Source organism: Nelusetta ayraudi, unplaced genomic scaffold (genome assembly GCF_046127955.1).
Source record: "Nelusetta ayraudi isolate G7.1 ecotype Tasmania unplaced genomic scaffold, CSIRO-AGI_Nayr_v1 ptg000016l, whole genome shotgun sequence".
Taxonomy (NCBI): Eukaryota; Metazoa; Chordata; class Actinopteri; order Tetraodontiformes; family Monacanthidae; genus Nelusetta; species Nelusetta ayraudi.
In genome coordinates this window covers 7,641,553-7,658,720 of record NW_027466066.1, presented here as the reverse complement: position 1 = coordinate 7,658,720, position 17,168 = coordinate 7,641,553, and the positions used below count along the sequence as shown (strand labels likewise).

The window sequence follows — 17,168 nt, the reverse complement described above, 5'->3', positions numbered from 1 at the left end:
ATCTCTCCAGTTCGACCTATAGTTTTATACAAAAGGGAATAAGGCTGAAGTCGACTTGATAGGATGGTACATTTATTATGTGGCTATTATATAAGATATAACGCTATTGTTAAGTGGTGAAATTTTAGCTGGAGAAAATTTTGAAAACACTCAAAAAAAAAAAAATAATAATTGTAAGTTTCACGACAGTATTTGATGATGAGAGCCTCAGCTTTTCGTTTTCCGACAAGAGTACCCGACGTACTCCGGAAACAGACACAGAGTAAGAGCTCTTCACTTCCGTTCTGTTTACAGGGGAAACAACTTGCGTGAGGTTAAAGTTCGGAAGTGGCACGCTGTCCCACGTGTTGGTGTTGTTCTCTTCTACAGTAATAACTAGTCATATGTCGAAGTGAGCAGTGCTAACATGGGAAAAAATAAAAGGAAGAGAGAAAACAAGACGGAGAAGGAGGGGAGCGCGGCCGTAAAGCAGGGAAGGTACGTGAGCTAACACAGTACCTACTGGCTAGCATAACAAACTTGCTTTCTTTGGGTCTTTGATTCGGTTGTACGCAAAATAAATTAACATCCACGTCAAATGTGCCTCATTCTCGTGGTGTCTGTCTGGCCTCCAGCGACCGGAAGCTTAAACGAGATGCCAAACCCAAGAAAGCAAAGGTGGACCACCTCGAACACATCCCGTTCAAGCTTCAGGAGATCATGAAGAGCAAGGAGGCGATGAAAACCGCTGCGCCCAAGGCCAAAAAGGCGAAGGGAGGTGAGGACGACTTCACCCGAGTGTATGATTTGCGTGCACTTTCTCTGTTTCGCAGTTAGAGTTGCCAACCATCCCTTAAAATACAGAATTGTCCCGTATGTCTGAGTTGTCTTGAAAGTACATTTCTTTTGGACGCAAACTCACGTTCGTTTCCATAGAGTTTGCGTTCGAAATCAAATCGTAATCTTCGTTGCTGCAGGCAATACCATTGCGCAACCTATTCACAACAGCTGCGTAGCTTGCGTAGAGTCGGCTATGCATCAGGCACGCTTGTTCTTTTCAGCTTTATTGATCTAATTTCGTTGTAAAAAGCCATCCATCCTGCACTTTATCGGTTGTTGTGTAAAAATATGTTCAATTAAAAGATTTCAATACATTTTAAACATTCAGCTTGTTTCTAATGTCTATTGGGAACGAAACAGTTCAAACTACGTGAAGCATATTCTTTTTGAAACCCTATTTTAAGTTGTGATTCACCACTACTGGAGAGCAATGAAAGTTGGCAACACAAGTGTCAGTAGCTGCATGTGACCTGAACGACTTCTCAGCCATCAGAGAGCAAACCGACGGCGGGATAGCTGTCCCGCACTTCAAGAGGAGGAAGCGAGAGAGCGTGAAGGCGTACGTGCGACGCATGGAAAACGAAACGAAGCACGTCCTCTTCCTCACCAAGAACCAAGTGGAGAGAAGGCCCGAGCTGGATATGGACAATCAAGGCGCGGCGAAGGGGAAGTCTGAGAAAAAGAGGGAGTAAGTTGACTTGGGTTTCCTCTTGGACGTTTATGAGGTGCTCGGGCTCAGTGGTCCTAGTTTTGGTAACGTTTTCTGTTCACCCTGCAGGTATGACACATACAAACTGCAGAGGCTTCATCAGAAGAAGCTGGACAGGCAGGAGGCCATGGTGGAAAAGGAGATGTTTGTAGGTAAGAGGATACATTACATTGTCTTTTTAAGTTGGATCAGCTTACAAGGGGTACGTTTTCCTCAAGCTTTACAACAGGGGTCACCAACGTGGTGCCTGCAAGGACCTCATGGGGGCGTCCCCATAGCACCGCCTCGCCTCGCCTCGCCACGGTACGGTTGTAGAGCGGCCCCACTGGCCGCTACACGGTTGTAGGAGGTGCCGTTTTGGTACCTCAAGCGCTCAGGGTCCAAGCGAGACGAGGCGAGCTGAGTGGTGACGTAGCGACGAGCAGGGCACTGGATTGGCTCAGTGTTTTCGTCGATTTTCCCTTTCGGAGTGGACACCGACGCCAACTCTTTCGACACGGAACTTCCGTGTTTGCGAGTGTGTTCAACCATATTCGCGAAAACGACGAGCGGCAAACGGCCAAGCGCTTGGAACAAACCGAGTTGCTCCTGTGTGAGGCGCGTTAAGTTAGGGAATCCGAGGAGTCTCAAGACGAGAGGAAATACGGATTCGTCGAGAGGACGTGGCTCTTCGCTGCGAGGAAGCCTCGAACACCGCGGCATAAAGTGGTCCTTGGCTCGCTAGGGCAGCTATTTCAAATAAGGAGTCGTGTTTACTGTCTGTTTGTTTTTAAATAAATGCTATTTCCCATTGTATCTGTCTCGTGTTTACTTTTGGTGAAAATATAAAGGTTGAACTACACCTTTACTCTCCCAGAAAACGAAACCAGAAATTATAAATGTTACCTGCATAAATGATCAACTGTGATTTCAGTGAGGAAAACTGTTTTCTTTAACAGAAAAGCAACCACAGACCGAGCAGCAGGTATGAAACAACTTCTACTTTGTCCATCGCTGCGCTGTTGTGTATCGCACAGAAATTATGCCGTCGAAAACATTGTCCGTATTTACCGCAACTCCGCCCACGGTCTCGTGGACCCGGGGCTGTGGGGACACAATCAAACCGTGGCGCGGCGTGGCGAGGCGGTGCTATGGGGACGCCCCCCAATTTTATCTAACCTTGTTTAGTCATTGTTGATAATTATTGAGAACTCATTAATGTGATCAGGGTCTTTCCATAGGTCAGTATCAATAATAATAATAACATATAAGTGGGAGAGTTTGTTAGTACAGTAGAGTGTAGCAAATTGGTTGCTTCATGTGACTCAGGACCCATGAAGTAGCGCTCGGGTTCGAGAAGGTTGGTGACCCCTGCTTTACGATATATAATAAATGTAAACAAGACACAACTAAACTCTGAATAAATGCTTTTGTTTTGTTAGACAATGTTCCCTTTGGTGAAGTTGCAATGGCTCCGCCCTCTCTGAACAGCAAACCCAGGAAAGCTCAGGTTAAATCGCCGGTAAGCTGCCCTGCTGCTGTCACCATGATGTGCTGGTGAAGAATTCTTTAGAAGGTCGTCTCATTTCTCTTCTTCTGTCCTCTAGAAGGAACCCAAGATGCTGCTGCTCAACTCTCTTCTCGGGCACACCGTCAGCTCCACAAACAAGCCGTCCATGGCCCGACAGAGGATGATGGAGGAGGAGAGGGAGCGCGTGGTGCAGGCCTACCGCAAGCTTAAGAAACAGAAACAGCTGCAGCGAGACCGGATGGCAAGTCTTGAAAAACCCAAGAACTTGTCTTGACGTTCTTGAAGGAAACTTGAGACATTCTGAGGCAAAAAAAACACAAGCAGTTTGAATGTGTGGCACGTCTGTGGAACTGGGTCACCACAGGAGTGAGCCCAACCAGGATCATGTAGTGAACCGTCAGAGGAAGAACCACACATTTGCATCCTCAGGCCACAGTGTGAGGTAAGTGATCAGGCATTCAGCTGCTGATCTTGGTTTCACATGGCCATTGAAAAAAAACATTAGGACCATCAATTATCTCTAGTAGGTGAAAGTCTTATTTTAAGAAGTCATTCACACAAGTGTTTTCCTCATGATGGATTTTATGTGGTTACATTTTTTAACATAGGATGAAAAATGAAATTGTCCTGGTTCGACCTAACATTGGATTAATCTGTGGCTCCACTAGATGGCAGTCTTTCTGTAGAAAGATGACTAGTTTTGGAAGGAGAGCACTGTGAACATAAGAACTTCATTATTTGTACTTTTATACATGTATATAAATAAGTGCACCTCATCCAGGATGAATTTATTGCTGCAGACTTTTACAACATTTCCATCAGTGTTTGACCAGTGGAAATGAGCCTGATGTTTATATTGAGTGCAATAAACATTGCACATTATAAATTTGTTCCAGTTGTATTAGAGTTGCAGATGTTCAAATAAAAAAGAAAATTCAGTCTGGAGGACCATGTTGCATTACAAAGACAAGTTTACGGCCCCTTCATTGATGCTGTCACAAATTGGCTTTCAGCGTCAGCAGTAAAGAGAAGACATTAATTCAAAATAATGGGGAATTAAATAGCAAATGTTCAAACAGTGCCTGTTTTCCCTTTGTACCTCTCTAAGGGCCACGTGCCTGCAATAAATCATATCCGGCCCTTTTAATGTGGAGCATTTATTTCAGCCTGACACAGCCATTTACTTTAGTAATCCTGAAAAGAACCAGCCTTTTGTTCAAAGAATAGCCTTTGAGACAGCACTCCACTTACAACAATGATATTTATAAAAAAAAAATAAATAAAAAAAAAATTGTCCTCCGGTCTGCCGCCTCCATGCTGTCCACTTGTTTGGTCGACTTTTATTTTTTTCACTTGTGTTTGTTCACCGGGGGTTGTCACAGTGACAGGGAAATGCGAGTGTGGACAGCTGCTTGTGATTGGTAGGCCTCACCAAAAAAAGAAAAAAAAAGGGCTGCACTCAACCACTACTGGTCATGTAAACACCACCCGTGTCCATGTGCACATGACAGCCATTGTTATTCTCAGGGGGTTCACAGCTGCCGCCTGTCAGAGAAAGATGCCGTTTTCCCTTTCGCTTCTTTTTTAGCCAATCAAGTCACTGCTGACCAGGGTAAAGCGTCACTTGAAAGTGAAGGTCCCTCACACGCTGATCAAGACACTTGTCACGAAAAAGTGAATAAAGCTGAGAGTCAAACACCCAAACACTGTGTATTGTTTAAATGTGAAAGTTTCACATTTAAACATTTAAGAACTCGTGCTTTTACAAACCAGGGATCAGGGACTGAAAACCCCTGAGGCACTGCAAGCAAAAAAAAAAATCTCATTTAACATTAAAGTGTTCTATGTTTTATGACTTTTTATGCCTGCGCTGATTGTTGATGAGCCATTTCAATAATGATTGAGTGCTCACAGTGGCTGACCATAAGATATTGAGAGAGCCGGTCTCTCGGCTGCCGCAGCTGTGTGTTTGTGTGCGTGGGTGCGTGTGTCCAGTGACTATATTCGTCACCTGCTCTTGTTTTCATTTATTTTGACATTTTCCTCTGCCGGTATTGTAGCTTCCCATGTGTTGCTGTGTGCAGCAGCTGTCATGGGAGCCAAAACACCTCATAGAAAGTCCAGCCTCATGGACGCTTTCAATAAAATGAAAAAAAGGCAACATAAATCTCCTTTCGCATGATGGTGCGTGACAAACCTCCCAAAGTCTGTCTGTCTCTCTCTCACTCACACACACACACACACACACAGGACTCACAACCGCTGCAGCTTTAATGGCTTAAAATTACATTGTTATAAATCCTAAATGCTGTAAAAATCAAATCGGAAACCAATTTTGGTGAGGACAATTATCAATCAATTCCAATGTATGCATGTATGTGAATAAAAGCTACACATGTAACAGTTCTTGACCTTTAATCTTTGCACCCGATACCGCAATGACTTCAACCCAGGAGTTTCTCCAAATTAAAAACGGATATTCTGCTGTCACATGAGGCTTTAAGAGAACCGAGTTGGCTTGTGCTCAAAGGCCCCATATCATTTCCATTTTCCAGTGGAGCATAATTTGGAACACCTAAGGCTTTTTGGGATCATAAATAAGGTTGAGGGCGAGATGATACAGGACAATTTGATATTCCAGGCCTGTTGAACGCAGCTGAATCCTTCCAATTCCAGTTGTCGACACACAACCCTTGTCGATGTAGAGGGAAAGACAGTCAGTGGAGAACCCTGGGGAGAAGGCCGGCCCCGGTGGAGCTTTGTTTACACAATGGCAACCATCGACTTTGGCTTTTCGCAGTGTAACATTTCTTAAGACGGCGCCAGTTCATCCAAGCGAGGCAGGGAGCAGCTGCTTCCTGGATTCAAAGATGGAGTTCTGGCCCGAGGGATCATTGTGCTTTCTTGCTCCATCTGCAGAGATGCACGGGCATTTGACTCATGTGGGGCTGTGTTAAAGGCGAACAGTGGGATGTCGGTCACACACTCACCTTTGTCAGTCCCTTGGCTATCAGGGCTATTTCGGTGGGTTGGTACACGCAGCTTCGCACTTGTCCGTTGAAAGCACCATATGGAGACACTGGGTTTGTGGACACTGTGATTTAAAGAAAAAAATAGGATCGAACAGAGTAGAGTTTGTTAGCATTATTGACTCTTTAAAGCATTTGCCAGAGAACTTAAACAAAAAAAGCTTCTCTTCTATTTTTGCAGTCGATGCAACTGCAGATCAGCAGTGCCTCCATTTAGCTGTGCATGCTGCTGCTTCGTTAAACCACACTGGGATCATGTGTGCTGCTCCAGCAGCTCATTTAATTAAAGTGCAGGTCTGCTGAGTCATTTTGTGCTTTTGATTGAGGATTGCTGGGGACCCATCTGTACGCACCAGTTAAGGTGTGAGTGATCGTGTTGGACCACAGTACGGGCGTGTTCAGACTGCCAGCCAAAATTTGATTTTTAGCCCATTCAGATTTTTGCAAAATCGTCTGGAGGTAGTTTCAAATCGCATTTGGACAGATGTGTCTCAGTCTGATGAGCTCAAAAAGGACAGATCGGATTTGACTGTTCGTCACGTCACTCTATGCTACGCAAGAGCCAATGGGCCAGACCAGAGGGCTCCATTCAGGGGGCAGAGCTGTAACGTAATGGAGCAGACAGAAGAAGTAGAAAACAGCAGTCCCTGGACAGAGGAGGAACCTCATTGTATCATCGGTGTGTGGGGAGATAGCTCCATTCAAGCCAAGCTCCAGGTCATGTATCGCCGCTGTTGCAATTATATGACGTCACAAACTACACGCGCTGGACGACGCCTCTGCTCCGACGTCATTGCTACAGCAACCCGTCAGATTGGCCAATAATGTGGCCCAGTCTGAACAGAGCCAGATCCCATTTGGACACTTGCTAAAAACAGTGTGGACAGTCAGCCCTGAAAATCAGATTGGAGAAGGAATCGGATTTGAATCAGATTTGCCTGCAGTCTGAACGCAGCCTATGTTGCACACTGTACCTGCTGGGGCCTCCTCCATGCAGAATGCTTTGTTCTCCATGTACACATTCTGATGGGGGGCCTGCGGCTCTTTCAGGATGGTGTCGTAGACCAGGCTCCTTGTGGGATACACGTGATCGCCGTCATGCGGCTGTTCCTGGTTGGGGTCCTCCTGGGTGAGCAGGCAGATCTCAGGGATGGTGTAGAAGAGGAGGAACACCCAGGCGTTGGACACCACGGCCACGGCCAGAGTGGGGTCATCCCAGCCGGCGTCCCCCAGCGCTCGGTTCCCGTGGACGTACATGGCGATCCAGGCGACCCATATGGCCAAAGTGAGGAGACCCGTGACCAGGATGAAAGCCCCGTCTCGCCGCCACTGCTTGTGCTTATGCCTGAGGGACGGGAGGGGCGCCAACACGGCAGCCAGCAGCAGCGCCATCACGTAGATCAGCGCCATCACAAAGTCCTCGTTGGCGATGCCGCAGGGCAGCTCGGAGGTGGCGGCGGCCGGCCGGCTCCTGACCACGGTGATGATGAGCCACTCGGCGTTGATGATCACCTCCACCAGCCACAGACCGAGGGTCCCCAAGCACAGCATCCAGCTCCTGGGTCCACGGCCACGCCGCTGCAGCAGCACCAGCCAGAGGCCGTGCATGAGCAGGCAGGCGAGGCACCCCGAGAACAGCACCCCGAAGAGGAACCTGCGAGCCGCGCAGCTGGTGGAGTAGCGGGACACGACGAAGGCGAAGGTGAGTCCGAAGAGTCCCAGCGTAAAGATGAGAATCCCCGCCTGCAGGACCACCATGGCCTTCCTCCTCTTGTCCGTGACAAACGGCAGGGAGGCCATCAGGATGACGAAGAGCACAAAGGAGGTCACCACGCCGGCGGCGGCGACCGCCTCCACCACCACGCCCCACACCGCCGTGAGGTCGCACAGGTTGTAATATATGGAGCTGATGCTGGGGCCGCATCCCTTTGGAGCGCTGGCCATGGCTTCAGGACGCTGCAATGAAAATAATTTACCATTTGGATAGGACAAGCTTAGATCTGCATTTCTGATTTCCCGTAACACGAGTCCAAGGGCAAACAGTTGGCTTTGCATGCCACTGCAAAGCAACATTCAAAGGCCAAAAGTCTGCATGCGGTCAAATGAAGAAAAACGTTTAAAGTTACATAAAGTCTACATTTGTAATCTATGTGACATCTAATATATATTAATTATGTTCACGCCCATGACCCTGAGCTCAGGAAGAAGCGGGTATTGAAAATGGATGGATGGATGGATTTATGTGACCAAATTGAGGAGTGTTATAATTCAGATCCTCTCATACTTTTAAATGGTTAATTGATGTCTACATATATATGTATATACATGTACTTATATGTACATATACATTACTGTTATTAATATTTAGAAATAATTTAGCTGTCAAATAATGAGAGAGAAATAAAATACCAAACAAATTTGAATGATCTTTCACGCTGTCATTTGTATTATTTTATATGTCCAGCAACCTTTGAAACAAAATCAGCCTCTAAAATATTCTTACCTGGTGTCTAGAAAGTTGATTCAGTCTTCTGGCTGTGGAAAGTGATATTCTGTCCAAATCTTCTTGAGGCAGAGTTGAAACGTTCATTCAGTGTAGATCCACTCTTGACATGTAGTTTCTATCCTGCCAGAGTCTCGGACGGTTCTCTCCTCCACCGCCTCCTCCTCCTCCTACTGATGGGCTCACCGGTGCAGCAGGTGTCGGCTACACTTTTGCTGCTGTTTCTGCAGAAGCCTCCTCCTCCTCCGCCTCCACCTCCTCCGCCTATCCCGGCCAGGCTCCACGGTACGTTTGCAGCTTTGCATATTCTGTGAGATTAGGTGGACCAGCCAGCCTACTTATCTCCTGCATGCGGCTTACGTCCAAACAAAGGGACCACTCATCTCTGCTCTGACACTTTTCCACCCCAGCATCCAGGCTGTGCGACACGGCCTGAGCTTTGAACCGTTTTAAATCACAGACAGTTTGAGTTTAGACATGACTGATTTAGGATTTTCCCAAGTTTGGTGATAGCAACAAAACTCCTAAATGCCTAATTGTTGCGTCATGTCTGTGCTTCCAAAGAGTAATTTATGGGGGGAAATGTGCCTTTTTGATAGTGTTTTTGTGACTTTTGTCGACATTTAAACCACCCAAAGTGGGAAAGGAACCCTAATAAAGTGAAGTGTCGCTTCATAAATATCAATTAGACATTTACACCAGTATCAGTGTCCTCAAAGAATATACCAAGCAATTAAAAATAAAGAAGTAGTGTTGAAAATAAACCATAATTTTCAGGATGATTATAAAAGTCAACTTGGAGCTCTACATGCCTTGACTTGCCTGTGCCTGTTTGAAATAATGAAAGGAAATTTTCATTCTGCTATTCACATTATTTTCATTAACAAATAAATGCAGGGCCCTGCAAACTGGAATGGCACTTGGGTCAGCTGCATGTTGCAGTCATCACATCAGAAGGGGAGAGTGTGTGCTGCCAGTTTGGAGAGCCACCTGGTGGAAAGTGCTGATACTGGGAGACTGGGCTGGTGTGTTATATAGCGCAAAACAGAAATCAATTTGTTGTAGACAGACTTACACTACAGATGTTAGATTAATAATATAATTGACAGCTGTTGATTTTTAACCTCATAAGTCCTTAAAAAGAAAATGCTAAAAAACAAAAAAACAAAAAAAAAAAACCCACTGTAACTGCTGCAACAAATACAAAGATTAGATCTTGATGCTGATGTTTTTGCTCTCAAGAAGTTGTAATGTAAGTGATGGTTAATTCTGATTCGCATCAAAAGTTGTCAGGTTAGTGAAAACACACATTAGGAGTAGAAATTGTTGTCTTCCTCTGTGAATATTTTTGGCCATATTTATTGTCACTGATTTCATTGTTGCTTAGCTATTTAATTGCATTTACTTTTATTATTTGCAAAATGTTAATGTTTCATTCAAATGAAATGCTATTTGTAATAAGAATACAATATAATATAATTTACAAAAGAAAAGAAAACTTCAAAATTCAGTCAAACTAAAGTAATTCCAAAGTTAATTTTATGGAAGGCTGCAGGAGTCTAAGATCAGTCCAACCGTCGCACAATTCTCTGACTGTTGCTCTGTTTCTGGACAAGTGGAAAACCCTAAAAATGCAATTCATCTGAATATTTTTAGACTTTGCCTTGCCTTGATTCTCGATAAATTTGACTTCAACCATGTGTTCTTCCAATAATGCGGTTCACTAATTTGCCAATTAGCTTTTCTTGCTCTACGTTTCTTGGAATGTGTGCTGAAACACCCAGGGGGTTATCAACAGAAGGCTAAATAGGATGTTTGTTAGAAGATCTGTGAATTTGATAATTAATCATGTGAGACTGCCGCTCAGGCATCCATGGAGGGAAGAGGAACTAAGAAACAAGTATTAAATGGGTCCTGAGATCATTGCTCGATGCACTCGGCGTAAAAAGACCTCCCTTTTTGTGTTTTAGAGCAGTGATGAGCGAGCCAATCCCCTCTGGGTACCGAATGCCAGCCAGGTCACCAAGGACACCTTGCTGAAGCTGACACTGGCATTAAGCCTCTATTAAACCTCCTGTTTATATTGCGTGATGGAGCCCCCCTGCGGTGCATTGATCGCTCAATGGTCCTGGTCGATCTGCCCATTTGCATCATGGTCCTGTGCACGGATGTCTTAACTGATCTCAAAGGAGAAAGCAATGTGACCGCAGTGAAGGGCATGTCCATAACACACACACAAACAACAACATGATTTAATGGGGAGTGGGGCTTAACTGCCATGTTCAAATAGACGTGCCTGTGTGTGTGTGCAGCCTTCAATAGGCTCAACACAATGCTATTTCCTTGCATATACTTCTCATGCACTTCCAGAAAGTCGAAGCAAGTAGAGCAGGCTCGCACTGAAAAGATGCTCCCGCATCGTGTCTGGTTCGTATTATCGCGGCCAGCAGCTTCATTAGGGCACCTCAGCGGCTCGCTTCTGCGAGACCCTGTCAGGTTATTCATAGAAGCGGCTCAGGTTGGCGTCTCCCAGGATGTCTCTTCTGCATTTTTACTGCAGCCTACAGGCCCTCGGGGCTCGACTGTATCCTCAATCCTTCAAAAAAAATGATGTCCAGGCCTTTCTCCCCCAGTGGCTGGGGCGAATGCTTGCGCTATACCCTAGACCTGTTTGACCCAGTCGGCTGCAATCGTTTGAGAAAAACATGAGATCTGTGCCGGGGTCATGTTTTTTGGGAGGACTTTAGCAGGGATCTCTGTATTGACTGACCTATCTCCCCCCGCCTGACAGATCAATGCTGACTGAGGGGATGAGTAAAGGCAGACATAAATGGCACTTATGTCCCGAAGCCACAATGGGAAGACTGTGTGTGTGTGTGTGTGTGTGTGTGTGTGTGTGTGTGTGTGTGTGTGTGTGTGTGTGTGTGTGAGTTGCCCCGCTGCCATTTCACATCACAAACTCATCTTTTGTCCCAGTCACTGTGAATTATTGCTGGGTGTATGATTCGATCATGTCACGCAATCTGTTCTGACTCGATTCGGCCATTTTAGCGACTCGTATCGATTGCCATGGTATGGACCTCGCAAGCAGCCAAAACTCTGTCAGGCATGGCGCCGCTCACTCGGGGAATGTGTCCCATGACTGGAAGAACACGTTCAGCCGCAGGACTGTGGCCTCCTCTGGGTCCTGATTGGCAGACGGGTGTGATTGAGTTGTGTTAAACTGAGAGCGCGGGGGGGGCAATGAGATTAACCCCACCACTCGAGTGCCTTCAGAGAGATAATTGCACCCAGGAACAGGTGCCCAACAAAATGGAGAATGAAATTTGATTGACTGAACTGTGTCACACATATTAGGACCTCAATTACTTTTGGCAGATGGTCTCGATGGCAACTGACTGTAATTAATTAACTGGATAATTATATTGTAGCGCCTGTTGTGCTAGATATCATAAAGGGGGGGAATCAGGCTGCGGTCTCGCCACATTTCCGGCTGCCATTAAAAAACATGTAAGTGTATGAATATCGATTGTTAATAGTGCCTAACTGCCCTGACTTTTAAAATAATATTAAAGAAAAAAAAAATCATTAAATCCTCGGCTGGCCCCGCGCCACCGATCAATGCCACGCTACATCCAAAAGGGAGAAATTCAAAATCAAAGCTGTCGCTATAGCAACGCCCCTGCCAGATTCCACCAATCAATGCAGCCCGTGGGGTTGCGAGATGCGCCAGGGGAAGGCCAGCGTCCTACATAAAGAGTGCGGGACAGGGAGCCGGGGTGGCACACGCGGGGCAGGCAGCACACCTCTCTGCGAGCGCACTCACCCAACGGCGGCGGCAAAGAGTCAAGGAGAGAGAGGAAGAAGAGTGAGTGAGGGGGGCTTAGAAAAAAAAAAGAAAAGGACAAAAAAGAAGAGAGAGAAAGAGGCAGGACGCAAGTGAGACGGAAATGTTGCGCTGGTGTGTACGAGGGATCCCTGCCCGGGTCTGTGTGGGCTCCCTGCTCCTCTTCTTCCACTTCCACTGTGTCCCAGTCACAGGAGGTAAGAGCACATCAGCTTCAAAGCCTTGGACACTTTTTAATGTAAATTATTATTAATACCTGTTATCATTGTTTGAACTGATTGCATTTGAGTCCTGAGCTTCTCCCACACTGCTGGTGGATAGTAGGGCACACACAAGCGCAAACGTGCGGGTCGTGCTCAGCCTCAGGGCAGAGGGACCGACGTTTATTACGCTCTCCTCTCATCCTCATCCCGTCCTCATCTATCAGTCCGCCAGGCGCACTGGGAAGACAGGCAAGTCCATTTTCTGCCTGGCTTTGTGCCCACTCAGCAGCACGGTGCAAGTGCAAGAACACAGACGAGGCTTCTCCCACTCTTCCCAAGATGATGCGACCACCTCATCTGGAGCCGCTGCAGCCTACGTCCCAACTGCTGGCAGTTCATGTTTTATTAGAAATTTGCTCATGGGTGCAAACCCCTTCCATTCTATTGTAAGGGGTTGTGCGTAAAATGTTCATTTCAATAATTTTCAGCAAGCATTTCCTTATTAAATTTGGGGTCCTTTGATATGAAAGATTAAAAACATATGGATTATTTATTAAGTGGTGTCTTTTTTTTGTTGGCTGGGCGATCCATTTGCCAGGAAACGCTCTGACGTGCTCCTCCATTCTCCTCCATTCTCCTCCACGCTCCTCCGCGCTCCTCCATGCTCCACCGGCTCAGGGGTGCCGGGTGGCTAATTGGCAAAGGGTTACTTTGAAGTGAGAGTGCTTGATTGTGGCAGAGGCAGGAGGAGTGTGACGCATTCCGGGGAGCCCAGTGTGCCCTCCCAGCATCTCATTAAAGCGCACTAATAGGCCAATGATGGCTGTGCCGGTTGCAGAATGGAGCCACTTGCTCATCCTGTGAGTCTTTCCTGTGTGATGCTCTCGTTTGAGGCACTTGTGCGAGCTTGAAGGGGGCTTCACACAGGCAGCCACCTGCAATACGGTGCCTGAAATTCTTCTCTCAGAACCCGGCGCACCGGAAAACGTCTGAGTCAGCTGCCTGGCTCATCGCTCCCTTCTTCCACTCATTGATACCCGCAGAATAAAGATACACGCTCGGCTGCCATTTCTCCGAGCCGCGTGTACTATCAGTTGTGGTTTAGTCCCGGAGCGGCGGAGAGCATCGCAGGCTTCCCGCTGAGTCAAATCTGATTTGAAGTTGAAGAAGAATCTCGCCGACGTTGAAATCTCAAAACCCAAGCAGAGATAATGAGTTGGGATTTTTTTTTTCCCCCCTCCTCACTCGGAGCAACTCCACGAAACGTGTTTCATTTATTTTTGCAATTTCAGGCCTCATTTCTCCAGCTCCGAGATAATGATCATTGTGTCTCTGATGAGAAACCTTCTGCTGATTGCTCCACAGCAGCCCTGAAGCAGGAGCTGGCGCTGGACAGCGGGGCTACGGTGCTCAACCACTCCATGAGCCTGGTGCAGCGCATGGAGTCCCTGCTGGCCTTGGGCAACGGCAGCGACGTTGCGCTGCGCGTGCAGACCGTCGGCACGGACGAGGTGAAGGTGATCCAGGCCCACAGCCTGGTGCTGACCATGCAGAGCGACGTGTTCGAGGAGCTGCTGCTCACGCGCAACAACAGCGCCGTGGTTCTGAGCGAGACGGCCGACTGCGCCGCCGTCTTTGACAAGTTTGTCAGGTGAGGCCGACGCCCAGCCGAGGTCATGGGTCAGAGTTGAAAGTCCCAAGTTACCGTCCATCCTCAGGTCTTTGCTTTTCAAGTCAGATTCCGACAGTACAGATGTACAAAATCTGTTATTCAAAAAAAATACAACCTCCTGAAAACAGTTCATTTAGCCCTCTGTTTACAGCTTCCCACAAAAATGTACAGCATCAGCTTCCTGCTTAAACTGGCTTTTCATTTTTTGAACATTCACATGTCTGGAAAGAGGCCAAACCAGGCAGCTGCAATGTCGTCTGAAAGGGCAGAACAAACATCTTCCTGGGACTGTTGCCAGCAACCAGAGTGAGCTTTGTGACATCACAGAGGGCTGATTTTCAGAACGACTTGTTTTAGCACATTAAGCAAAAGACGTAAAGGATGGACTTCTACCATTATTATCAGAAAGCTTTCGAGAAGTGAATTCTGTTGTAATGTGGGACTGTTTATCATTCGAATGTATTTCTGTGAGTCTGTGGAGAGGAATGCAGGATGCCTCTCGGTGTTTACTCACCACTGCGACTCACTTCTTTGGAGGAGTAGAACGCTCCATCCTGTAAAGTTTTCTAAAATTACACCTGCTGCTTTGGGCTGACTGTTAAAACAAGAGACAGTGACTCAGAAGTGATGGGTGGGGGGAATTAAAATCTAGCACGTCTACTGACTCTCCGTACTCTTGCAGGTATCTGTACTGTGGTGACATCTCAGTACGGCTGGATCAGGCCATTTCCCTGCACAAGTTAGCCAGCAAGTACCACGTGTGGGGCCTGCAACAGGGTCTCACCCAGTACATGACCCAACATCTGTCCAGCGAGTCGCCTGGAGGCCATGTGATCAGCTGGTACAACTATGCATTACAAATGGGGGACATGACCCTGCGGGACAGCTGCCTGCAGTACCTGTCCTGGAACCTGTCCTCTGTGCTGCAGAGCGGAGAATGGGGCTCCATCAGCGAAGAGCTGCTCCTCTCCTTGCTCCAGCGCTCCGACCTCATTCTGCAGAGCGAGCTGGAGCTGTACGAGGCCCTGGAGGCCTGGATAAACCAGAACCAGCCTGTCAGCGGCACGGTGGAGAGCGCCTTGAAGGCTGTTCGATACGGCATGATCCCCCCTCAGCACCTCTTCCGCCTCCAGAGGCAATCCCCCCTCATGCTCAAGTACTACGAGTCCATCCGCGACCTGCTCTATCTGGCGTTCCAGTTCCACTCCGCCTCCCCCATCCAGCTGGCCAAGTACTTTGACGTCAACTGCAGCATCTTCACCCCCCGCAACTACCTGTCCTCCTCCTGGGGTTCCCCCTGGGTCATCAATAACCCCACCCGTGACGACCGCAGTTTCAGCTTCCAGACCCAGCTGGGACCCAGTGGCCACGACTCCAGCAAGAGAGTGACCTGGAACGCTCTGTTCTCCCCTCGCTGGCTGCCGCTCAGCGCCAGGTCCACCTACACCGAGCTGGGAGCCATGCAGCCCACGCGTACCGACGGAGGACGGCCTCGTATCATCGTGACGCCCGCCACCTCCAGCCCAGACTTTGCCGGCGTGAGTTTCCAGAAGACGGTGATTGTGATGGCTAGGCAGCAGGGGAAGGTGGTGGTCCGCCATGTCTACAATTTCCACCAAAGCACAGAGGAAGCGGGGGATTTCCTGCTGGATGCAGACCTGCAGCGCCGGTCATCTGAGTACCTGATCGACAGCTCCCTCTACCTGCACATTGTCATAAAACCTCTGTACCACACCCTCCTTGTCGCCAGGAAGTAAAATTTGGCACCATTACACCTCCCCTCACCACCATCCCACATGCATATTCCAATGTAAACTCATATCACAGCACATGTTTATGCATCAGGTCTGTGACATCTCCATTCTTGCTTTTTTGTTATTCATTTTGTGTTCCAAATGTTAGCCAAGTTCTTTCCCCCCATTCTTACTGGTTTAAAAAGTCACATTTCTCATGAATTTTCTTGTCCATTTTTCCTTGAATTTATGTACTGGTGATTATTGTGTTTTCATAGGTGCTATATACATTGTTGGCATGGGTGCTATAGAAGTTTTGCTTTCAAATAAAACATGTTTGCTGTTGATTCAATGAATTTTACAATTCAGAAGTTAATCACAGAATTCTTTTTGTTTTGCTTTTTTTTGTAGTTCAGAAAACTTAAATCCCGTGACATGCAACATATTTTTCTTTTAATATTTTACAATGTGTGCAAGTGCAATCCCATCACTAGAGCTCCTTTTGTAATGTAGGTTATTTGCAGGCCTGCATCACAGCCACCTTTGTGCGTGTTTTTGTGCCGTTTAATTTAATTGATCGTGTAAGACTTGAAGATATGTAACTCTCATCCTGACATGCAATAAGAAAAAAAATAATAAAAGACATTGGAAAATACGTGTATGCGTGGACTTTATTTCTCCCCTTTGGAAAACAACTTTTAAGTTCCAGTGTGTATGATGCTGTTTTTACATCTTTTTACTGATATTTGTTGTTATGAAATTAAAAGCTATATACTACCAGTCAAAAGTTTGGACACACCTTCTCATGCAATTTCTTTTTTGCGTGTATGTAAATAAAAACATGTTAAATGACTCTAAATTTGCTTTTAATGAAAGGTGGCTATTTAAGTATAAAACGTGTTTGAGTTATTTTACACTTTTATTGTTTCCTACCTAATTCCATGTGTGTTAATACGTAGTTTTGATGCCTTCATTGAGAAACTGCAAAGTCAATGGTCATGAGAATGAAAGAAAATACATTAAATTCATAGGGTGTGTCCAAACTTTTGACTGCTAGTCTATACATACGGGAATAAATGTAGACAATAAATTTACGTTTCACGGTAATTTGTCACTCACTACTGAAAAATGACGAGGTCCTGC

The 17,168-nt window shown here is 46.6% G+C and overlaps 3 protein-coding genes across 7 annotated transcripts; 2 read left to right on the top strand and 1 right to left on the bottom strand.

Moving 5' to 3' along the window:
- Positions 1-273: 273 nt before the first annotated feature.
- ccdc137 (coiled-coil domain containing 137) lies at positions 274-4,742 on the top strand. Of its 2 annotated transcripts, none has more exons than XM_076024348.1 (6): positions 274-477; positions 615-757; positions 1,306-1,507; positions 1,598-1,680; positions 2,950-3,029; positions 3,118-4,742. In XM_076024348.1, the coding sequence occupies exons 1-6, from the start codon at positions 407-409 to the stop codon at positions 3,310-3,312; spliced, it is 774 nt and encodes a 257-aa protein (XP_075880463.1). In that variant the 5' UTR covers positions 274-406; the 3' UTR covers positions 3,313-4,742. The 2 variants fall into 2 exon arrangements, with proteins under 2 accessions (XP_075880463.1, XP_075880461.1); XM_076024346.1 differs by having other exon boundaries at positions 275-477; positions 3,115-4,742.
- Positions 3,347-16,654, top strand: btbd17b (BTB (POZ) domain containing 17b). Of its 4 annotated transcripts, none has more exons than XM_076024341.1 (4): positions 3,347-3,480; positions 8,701-8,855; positions 13,989-14,271; positions 14,975-16,643. In XM_076024341.1, the coding sequence occupies exons 1-4, from the start codon at positions 3,368-3,370 to the stop codon at positions 16,047-16,049; spliced, it is 1,626 nt and encodes a 541-aa protein (XP_075880456.1). In that variant the 5' UTR covers positions 3,347-3,367; the 3' UTR covers positions 16,050-16,643. The 4 variants fall into 4 exon arrangements, with proteins under 4 accessions (XP_075880456.1, XP_075880455.1, XP_075880457.1 ...); XM_076024340.1 differs by having other exon boundaries at positions 13,986-14,271; positions 14,975-16,642; XM_076024342.1 differs by lacking the exon at positions 3,347-3,480 and adding an exon at positions 7,646-7,769 and having other exon boundaries at positions 13,986-14,271; positions 14,975-16,654.
- Positions 5,292-8,716, bottom strand: LOC142887025 (G-protein coupled receptor family C group 5 member C-like). Its single transcript, XM_076024344.1, has 4 exons — positions 8,571-8,716; positions 7,042-8,023; positions 6,029-6,132; positions 5,292-5,951 (listed from the first exon to the last, which is right to left on the bottom strand). The coding sequence occupies exons 1-4, from the start codon at positions 8,655-8,657 to the stop codon at positions 5,850-5,852; spliced, it is 1,275 nt and encodes a 424-aa protein (XP_075880459.1). The 5' UTR covers positions 8,658-8,716; the 3' UTR covers positions 5,292-5,849.
- Positions 16,655-17,168: the final 514 nt, after the last annotated feature.

Excerpts from the sequence above, each read along its gene's own strand:
- ccdc137 (XM_076024346.1), top strand. The coding sequence starts at position 407 with ATGGGAAAAAATAAAAGGAAGAGAGAAAACAAGACGGAGAAGGAGGGG. Across the intron at positions 758-1,305 it reads GGCCAAAAAGGCGAAGGGAG|CCATCAGAGAGCAAACCGAC; the intron begins GTGAGGACGACT and ends ACGACTTCTCAG. Across the intron at positions 1,508-1,597 it reads AAGTCTGAGAAAAAGAGGGA|GTATGACACATACAAACTGC; the intron begins GTAAGTTGACTT and ends TTCACCCTGCAG.
- btbd17b (XM_076024340.1), top strand. The coding sequence starts at position 3,368 with ATGTGTGGCACGTCTGTGGAACTGGGTCACCACAGGAGTGAGCCCAAC. Across the intron at positions 3,481-8,700 it reads TCCTCAGGCCACAGTGTGAG|AGTCTCGGACGGTTCTCTCC; the intron begins GTAAGTGATCAG and ends CTATCCTGCCAG. Across the intron at positions 8,856-13,985 it reads TATCCCGGCCAGGCTCCACG|CAGCCCTGAAGCAGGAGCTG; the intron begins GTACGTTTGCAG and ends ATTGCTCCACAG.
- LOC142887025 (XM_076024344.1), bottom strand. The coding sequence starts at position 8,657 with ATGAACGTTTCAACTCTGCCTCAAGAAGATTTGGACAGAATATCACTT. Across the intron at positions 6,133-7,041 it reads CATGGAGGAGGCCCCAGCAG|TGTCCACAAACCCAGTGTCT; the intron begins GTACAGTGTGCA and ends TTTAAATCACAG. Across the intron at positions 5,952-6,028 it reads TAGCCAAGGGACTGACAAAG|ATGGAGCAAGAAAGCACAAT; the intron begins GTGAGTGTGTGA and ends GCATCTCTGCAG.